General features: G+C 43.2%; 1 protein-coding gene across 2 annotated transcripts in view; it reads left to right on the plus strand.

Annotated features, from left to right (window-relative positions):
* Positions 1-4482, plus strand: part of MCM4 (minichromosome maintenance complex component 4) — a 17845-nt gene extending 13363 nt beyond the window's left edge. For both annotated transcript variants that reach the window (XM_037734204.1, XM_017516409.2), the window contains 4 exons: positions 1092-1299; positions 2244-2472; positions 2966-3099; positions 4218-4482. In XM_037734204.1, the coding sequence (XP_037590132.1) occupies positions 1092-1299; positions 2244-2472; positions 2966-3099; positions 4218-4310 (664 nt within the window). In that variant the 3' untranslated portion in view covers positions 4311-4482. The remainder of the gene's footprint in view (positions 1-1091; positions 1300-2243; positions 2473-2965; positions 3100-4217) is intronic.
* Positions 4483-9173: the final 4691 nt, after the last annotated feature.

Genomic DNA, 9173 nt, shown 5'->3' on the forward strand with positions numbered 1-9173 from the left:
TTTTTTGAGACAGCGTATCTCTTCTCTTTGTCACCCAGGCTGGAGTACAATGGTGCACTCGGTTCATGCAACCTTCACCTCCTGGGCTCAAGCAATTTTCCTGCCTCAGCCTTCCAACTAGCTGGGATTATAGATGTGCACCACCACGCCTGGCTAATTTTTGTATTTTCAATAGTTTTTTTCCCAAAAAAAAATAGTTGAATGTGCTTTTGTTCAAATTTTTTCATCGTCATTCAGGTGCAATAGCTCACGCCTATAATCCCAGCACTTTGGGAGGCCGAGGTGGCTGGATCGCCTGAGCTCAGGAGTTTGAGGCCACCCTGGGCAATATGGTGAAACCCCGTTTCTACTTAAAAAAAAAAAAAAAATGAGCCAGGTATGGTGACAGGCACCTATAGTCCCAGCTACTCAGGAGGCTGAGGAAGCCCAAGAATTGCTTGAGCCCGGGGGACAGAGGTTGCAGTAAGCTGAGAGGATTCCACTGCACTCTAGCTTGGGCTACAGAGTGAGACTTCATCTCAGGGAAAAAAAACAAAATTTCCATCGTCAAAATTATAGTAACCTTTCCCTAAGGGAAGTAAGTCTTCCCTTGACTCATCTGATTGGTCCCTAGTCATTGCCTGGGCAGACCTAAGGGAAAGCACAGAGTGAGTGGGTTGAATGAATGGACACGAAGGCTCTTTCCGCACCAGGCAAAGATGCTTCTCCCTGGGGGCACTCACAGGGTGCACATTCACTGCACATCTGCGGTGTTCAAGTAGTCTTTAATACATTGTTTGTAGGTGTATTAGTGTCTCAACTAGAAAAATTTTGTTTTGTTTTTTTGAGACAGTCTCCCTCTATTGCCCAGGCTGGAGTGCAGTGGTGCAATCATGGCTCACTGCAACCTCCACCTCTCAAGTTTAAGTGATTCTCCTGCCTCAGCTTCCCGAAAAGCTGGGATTATAGGCACACTGCTAATTTTTGTGTTTTTAGTAGAGACAGGGTTTCACCATGTTGGCCAGGCTGGTCTTGAACTCCTGACCTCAGATGATCCACCTGCCTCGGCCTCCCAGTGCTGAAAAAACAGTATTTTTACTTTGTTTTCTTAGGTTTGACTTGATCTTCCTCATGCTGGACCCTCAGGACGAAGCCTACGACAGGCGTCTGGCTCACCACCTGGTCGCACTGTACTACCAGAGCGAGGAGCAGGCAGAGGAGGAGCTCCTGGACATGGCGGTCCTGAAGGACTACATTGCCTATGCGCACAGCACCGTCATGCCACGGCTAAGTGAGGAAGCCAGCCAGGCTCTCATCGAGGTAACCCAGCTGAGAAAGGGCTTACTGTGCCTGTAGCCCACAGCATTGATATGACTCCCCAGCCATCTCCTTGAAAACATTATTTTCCTGCTGATGGGTAAAAAACAAAATTATGAAAACATTAACTATTTTGTTAATAACATACTATTTTTTATTTGTTTGTTTTTGAGACAGAGTCTGGCTCTTCTGCCCAGGCTGGAGTGCAGTGGCGCAATCTTGGCTCACTGCAACCTGCACCTCCTGGGTTCAACTGATTCTCTTACCTCAGCCTCCCAAGCAGCTGGGATTACAAGTGCCCGCCATGACTCCCAGCTAATTTTTGTATTTTTAGTAGAGACAGGTTCCTGGTGCTTTGATGAACTTTACATCCTAACTGAGCTCCCAAAAATGCTAAGATGAAAGTTGCAGACATTATGTAACTTTTTGTGTCATAGTCTTGGGGTGGTTCATGAAGACAAAGACTGTGTCACCTGTATGTGTAGTTGATCCAACTTACCTTTGCAACAGTCCCCCAGGGATCCTTTTGTGTCCCATCAAGTGGACTCCTAGCCAGGGGTATAGACAGGATTACTGTCCCTGAGCGCTTTTCTCAGACAGGCCCTGATTGGCCCTATGAGTCCTCAGAGCCTGCTCCTCTCCCCACACGCCACATCCCTTTCCTCTGTCACACCATGCCCGTCTCTATTCTTTAAAGCTACGTTAGATGCCACCCTCTGCAAGAAGTCTTCCCGAGTGTCTCCCAGTTGGAATATGTTCACCCACCACTGCACGCTGGACGTGGGGTTTCTGTAGAAATTTCTGTAGACTTACCATCTGATGCGCTCTGGGGCCCAGGACCAGATCTGAGTTTAGTTTATTTAACGGAAGCCTGAGTGTTCAAAATTCAATCACAAAACTAAAGTTATCACCAAGGAGGTTTGCTTTTGTTTTTCTACCTACAATAGGCTTATGTAGATATGAGGAAGATTGGCAGTAGCCGTGGAATGGTTTCTGCATACCCTCGACAGCTAGAATCATTAATCCGCTTAGCAGAAGCCCATGCTAAAGTAAGATTTTCTAACAAAGTTGAAGCCATTGATGTGGAAGAGGCCAAACGCCTCCATCGGGAAGCTCTGAAGCAGTCTGCAACTGACCCCCGGACTGGCATCGTGGACATATCTATTCTTACTACAGGTTCGTTATTCTCAGTGAACGGAAAAGCTTTTGAAAATAATTTCAATATGTGAGTGGTTAATATGTTAGATTTAAGCTAACAGTTAAATCATTTGAAACAGAAGTTCTTAACCTTCTTTGGATTAGGACCCCTTTGAGAATTTGATGAAATTTGCCCCTTAATCATCTCTTAATAAAAATATTCACTAATACAGAGTTTTGTGTATAGTTTTAAGGAGATTGTCTCCTTGGCTGTCTGGCCAGTTGTGTTAACCCATTTTAGAGAAGTTGTGTGTTTCCTAATCAGCAGCAGCTGCTTGCTGCATAAATATGTAGACTGTTTCCATGGAAGGCAGCAACTAGTGGCTTAGAGAAAATTTGGAATCATTCACAACTCATTCCTTTCAAATGTACTCAGCCCCTGTCCCCTTACCCTTCTAGGCAATACTACCAAAGGAATATTTTTGAGAATTTAAAACATAGCAATATTTTCATTGATTCCTTTTCAAATCAGGGATGAGTGCCACCTCTCGTAAACGGAAAGAAGAATTAGCTGAAGCATTGAAAAGGCTTATTTTATCTAAGGGCAAAATACCAGCTCTAAAATACCAGCAACTTTTTGAAGACATTCGGGGGCAATCTGACATAGTAAGTGTTTATATGTATTTTTTGTTTGATAGAGCTTTCTCTTTTTCCTTATGCTTTTGGGTTTTATCCTTCATTTGTTTATTAAAAAATAAATATAGAAAAGAATAAAGAAAAGGAAGATGAACCATAAGCCCAGCATCAAAAAATAATCACAATTAAATTTTTCGGCCAGGCACAGTGGCTCACACCTGTAATCCCAACACTTTTGGAAGCAGAAACAGGTGGATCACTTGAAGCCAGGAGTTTGAGACCAGCCTGACCAATATGGTGAAACCCCATCTCTACTAAAAATACAAAAATTAGCTGGGTGTGGTGGTGCACACCTGAAATCCCAGCTACTCAGGTGGCTGAGGCAGGAGAATTGCTTGAACCTGGGAGGCAGAGGTTGCAGTGAGCTGAGATCCTGCCACTGCACTCCAGCCTAGGCGACAGAGTGAAACTCTGTCTCAAAAAAAAAAAAAATTGTTGGTCAGGCGTGGTGGCTCACACTTATAATCCCAGCACTTTGGGAGGCCACAGTAGGCAGATCACAGGGTCTGGAGTTCAAGGCCAGCCTGATCAATATGGTTGAACCCCGTCTCTACTAAAAATACAAAAATTAGCCAGGCATGATGGCGGGCACCTGTTATCCCAGCTACTCAGGAGGCTGAGGCAGGAGAATCACTTGAAGCCAGGAGGCGGAGGTTGCAGTGAGCTGAGATCGTGTCACTGCACTCCAGCCTGGGTGATAGAGCGAGGCTCTGTCTTAAAGTTGTTATGCCCTTTTCATAGTTGTTACAAATATAAGTTTGTTTTAGGTATGAAATACTCAGGTGTCCTTTTGTAAATAAGTAAGGTGAGTTATTTAGTGAAAAGAACTATGCAGGCTTTCAGCACCAGTTGATTTTCTGTGGCTGTGTTGTCACTGAGAGGGCAGAGTTGATAGTTACAACCTGGACTGTACAGACGCCAACTCTACCATATGGACTATCTGGCCACCACACTCCTGATTTAGAGTATAAGGCATGTGTATACCCACCAAAAAGAGAAGACTCTTGGTGGTAGTTTAAAATTATTGTGTCTCTAACAGGTAAAGGAGGGGATGTGTGAAATACTTATTTTCTTTCTCTTCCCCACAGGCAATTACCAAAGATATGTTTGAAGAAGCACTGCGTGCCCTGGCAGATGATGATTTCCTGACGGTGACTGGGAAGACCGTGCGCTTGCTCTGAAGCTCTGTGAGCAAGGCGGCCTGCAGCCCAGTTAACTGCCATCATTGTATATAGAGCTTAAAGTCATGGTTTGGCTACATAAAAATTTTCTAACTTAGGTTCAATATTTGTAGTGAAGCGTGTGTTTTATTTTATTTTTTACATTATAAATAAAACTATTATGCTGGCCAGGCATGGTGGCTCACACCTGTAATCCCAGCACTTTGGGAGGCCAAAGCAGGTAGATCATGAGGTCAGGAGTTTAAGACCAGTCTGGCCAACATGGTGAAACCCTGTCTCTACTAAAACTACAAAAATTAGCCAGGCATGGTGGCAGGTGCCTATAATCCCAGCTACTTGGCAGGCTGAGGCAAGAGAATCGCTTGAACTCAGGTGACAGAGGTTGCAATGAGCTAAGATCGTGCCACTGCACTCCAGCCTGGGTAACAGAGTGAGACTCCATCTCAAAAAAAAAAATACTATGCCAATTTTCAAACATACTATAGAAATTATTTTCTTCAAGTGCCATTTTATTTTTATTTTGTTATCTGGCATTATTTTTCATTAAGAAAAAAGCTTTACTAACCACTACATTTATGGAAATTTGTAGTGGTGAGTATTTTATAGGTCATAAAAACTCACCATAATATAATGGATCTTGTTTTTTTAAATATTAATTAAATTCTAGCAATCATCTTTATAAAGTGATGATAGGCTGAAATCTTATGTGTAAATACTACAATAAATTCTGAAACCTTTACATCTTATGAGTTGGGCCTTTTTTATAACTTAGAGGCAACATTTGTTAATAAAGTGGCTATAGAAAATGATAGCTCTAATTGAATATTTAAATAGCATTAAAATGTTAGTGGAATGCTGAATTAAATATCTTAAAAGCTAAAAAAAAATTAGAGGTTTTTTTTTTGTTGCTTTTTTCTTTTGTTTTGTTTTGTTTTGTTTGGGATGGAGTCTCGCTCTGGCACTCAGGCTGGAGTGCAGTGGCACATCTCAGCTCACTACAGCCTCCACCTCCCGGGTTCAAGTAATTCTCCGGTCTCAGCCTTCCGAGTAGCTGGGATTACACGTGTGAGCCACCATGCCTGGCTAATTTTTGTATTTTTAGTAGAGACAGTGTTTCACTGTTAGTCAGGCTCATCTTGAACTCCTGACTTCATGATTGTCCCACCTCAGCCTCCCAAAGTGCTGAGATTACAGGCATGAGCACCACGCCCAGCCTTTAAAAAATTGTAGTTATTTAGTAAACTCTATAGCCTGCCCACTGGTCATAATTTTTTTTTTTTTTTTTTTTTTTTTGTCAGAGTCCATCTGTTGCCCAGGCTGCAGTGCCATGATGTGATCTCGGCTCACTGCAGCCTCTGCCTTCTGGGTTCAAGCGATTCTCCTGTCTCAGCCTCCCAACTAGCCGGGACTATTTGTATTTTTAGTAGAGATGCGTTTCACCATGTTGGTTAGGATGGTCTCCATTTCTTGACCCTGTGATTCGCCCGCTTCAGCCTCCCAAAGCACTGGGATTACAGGCATGAACCACCACACCCAGTCTGGTCATAAGTTTCTTGAGAGAAGAAATCGTCATATCCTTCAGTGCAGTGCCTTGTGCTTGGCACTAGATGCGTGTAACGTGTTGGTAGAGAGAATTAATTCATGAAAGGAGGGTGGGGGGCCTGGTGCAGTGGATCATGAGGTCAGGAGTTCAAGATCAGGCTGGCCAAGATGGTGAAAACCTGTCTCTACTAAAAAAAAAAAAAAGTACAAAAATACAATGTGGAAAGGATTCCCTGTTTAATAAATGGTGTTGGGAAAACTGGCTAGCCATATGCAGAAAGCTGAAACTGGATCCCTTCCTTACACCTTATACAAAAATTAACTCCAGATGGATTAAAGATTTAAACATAAGCCCTAACACCATAAAAACCCTAGAAGAAAACCTAGGCAATAACATTCAGGACATAGACATAGGCAAGGACTTAATGACTGAAACACCAAAAACAATGGCAACAAAAGCCAAAATAGGGATCTAATTAAAGAGCTTCTGCACAGCAAAAGAAACTATCAGAGTGAACCAGCAACCAACAGAATGGGAAAAAATTTTGCAAGCTAACCATCTGACAAAGGGCTAATATTCAGAATCTACAAAGAACTTAAATTTATAAGAAAAAACCCTATCAAAAAGTGGGCAAAGGATATGAACAGACACTTGTCAAAAGATATTTATGCAGAAAACAAAAACCCATCCTCACTGGTCATTAGAGGAATGCAAATCAAAACCACATTGAGATACCATCTCATGCCAGTTAGAATGGTGATCATTAAAAAATCAGGAGGTGGCCGGGCATGGTGGCTCACACCTGTAATCCTAGCACTTTGGGAGGCAAAGGTGGGTGGATCACTTGAGGTCAGGAGTTCAAATCCAGCCTGGCCATCATGGAGAAACCCTATCTTCTTAGAAAAAAAAAAAAAATCAAGAGACAGGCCGGGCGTGGAGGCTCACGCCTGTAATCCAAGCACTTTGGAGGCCAAGGTGGGTGGATCACCTGAGGTCGGGAGTTCAAGACCAGCCTGACCAACATGGTGAAACCCCATCTATTAAAAAAAAAAAAAAATCAGGAGACAATGTGCTGGAGAGACTGGAGAAACAGGAACGCTTTCCCACTGTTGGTGGGAGTGTAAATTAGTTCAGCCATTGTGGAAGACAGTGTGGCAATTCAAGGGTCTAGAAGTAGGAATACAATTTGACCCAGCAATGGTATATAAAGGATTATAAAACATTCCATTATAAAGACACGTGCACACATTTATTGTAGCACTTTATAATAGCAAAGACTTGGAACCAATCCAAATGCCTAACAATGACAGACTGGATAAAGAATGTGGCACATATACACCATGGAATACTATGCAGCCATAAAAAAGTGAGTTCATGTTCTTTACAGGGGCATGGATGAAGCTGGAAACCATCATTCTCAGCAAACTGACACAAGAACAGAAAACCAAACACCACATGTTCTCGCAAATGGATGTTGAACAATGAGAACAGATGGACACAGGGAGGGGAACCTCACACATGGGCCTGTCAGAGAGTGGGGGAGCTAGGGGAGGGATAGCAGGGTGTGGGGATGTTGGGGGGAGATAACATTAGGAGAAATACCTAATGTAGATGATGGTGAGGGGTGGATGTAGCACACCACCATGGCACATGTATATCTGTGCAACCTGCATGATCTGCACATGTACCCCAGAACTTAAAAGTATAATGAAAAAAGAGAAATACCAAAAAAATGACCCCATCTCAGTGGTAGGCGCCTGTAATCCCAGCTACTTGGGAGGGTGAGGCAGGAGAATCGCTTGAACCCGGGAGGCAAAGGTTGCAGTAAGCAGTGATCACGCCACTACACTCCAGCCTGCGTGACAGAGTAAGACTGTCTCAAAAAAAAAAAAAAGGAGGGTGAAGGTGTAAAAGTTGTCAGAAGGCATTTTTGAGAACAGTGAAGTATCAGTCTGGGGAGTGGAGGAATAAGAGGAACAAGAGTTATGCCCCATAAATTCTTCCGGAGGGTATGCCTCGTGATTTCATGGAACCCAACCTGCACATCAGGTATGCCTGACATCAGTGCTGTCGGAAAAGATTGAGAGCACTGCTTTGGGTGGAAGAGCATCTTCCCTACCTGTAGAAGCTGGTTTATACTATAAATACTGAGTGCAGGCGCAAAACTGCCCAGGTTCAAATCCCACTCACCATTTACCCAAAACGTGGAATGCTTTGAACAGTGGATGGAACACAAGAAATGCTCAAAAAATCTTAGTTGTTACTGTGAAAAGTCAGGACAGTGTGGATTATTCATACTAAGATGATATAATTTCAGCTTAATTGTCTTGAATTTTTAGACTACAATATGTCATTCCATTTGAAATTTTCCCTCAGACATTAACTCTGGAAGATATCTAGTCTTGCTAATTAGAATGGCTTGCTTTATTTAATTGGAGAATCCATGTGCCATTCTCCCTCAGCATCCATCATAGATAAAACCAACTCCATCTAAAGGAGTGCAGGCTAAGAAGAGGAATGAGGAAGCCTAGAATGTAATTACTCTCAGCACATCCGTTAGGAAATACTTTTAAAAACTGCTTTTGGGCCGGGCACGGTGGCTCACGCCTGTAATCCCAGCGCTTTGGGAGGCTGAGACGAGTGGATCACGAGGTCAAGAGATCGAGACCATCCTGGTCAACATGGTGAAACCCCGTCTCTACTAAAAATACAAAAAATAAGCTGGGCATGGTGGCGCGTGCCTGTAATCCCAGCTACTCAGGAGGCTGAGGCAGGAGAATTGCCTGAACCCAGGAGGCGGAGGTTGTGGTGAGCCGAGATCACGCCATTGCACTCCAGCCTGGGTAACAAGAGCGAAACTCCGTCTCAGAAAAAACAAAACAAAACAAAACAAAACTGCTGTTGCGGCTGACCCAATGGTAGTGGGTTAACAGAACTTATTAACATTAGTGTCACTAAAGTTGGTATACAACCCCCTACTGCTAAATTTGACTGACTTTTATAAAAAAAATTTAAAAAAAAACTGTTGCTTATTAAATCTAAGAAACTCTGAAAATGCCACCATAATTTCAAACTTACACAAAAGTTGTAAGAACAAGGCCGGTTGCAGTGTCTCATGCCTATAATCCCAGCACTTTAGGAGGCTGAGGCTGGTGGATCAAGAGGTCAAGAGATCAAGGCCATCCTGGTCAACACGGTGAAACCCCATCTCTACTAAAAATACAAAAATTAGCTGGGCATGTTGTCGCACACCTGTAGTCCCAGCTACTCGGGAGGCTGAGGCAGGAGAATTGCTTGAACTCGGGAGGCGGAGGTTGCAG

Source organism: Cebus imitator, unplaced genomic scaffold (genome assembly GCF_001604975.1).
Source record: "Cebus imitator isolate Cc_AM_T3 unplaced genomic scaffold, Cebus_imitator-1.0 Scaffold584, whole genome shotgun sequence".
In the NCBI taxonomy this organism is placed as follows: domain Eukaryota; kingdom Metazoa; phylum Chordata; class Mammalia; order Primates; family Cebidae; genus Cebus; species Cebus imitator.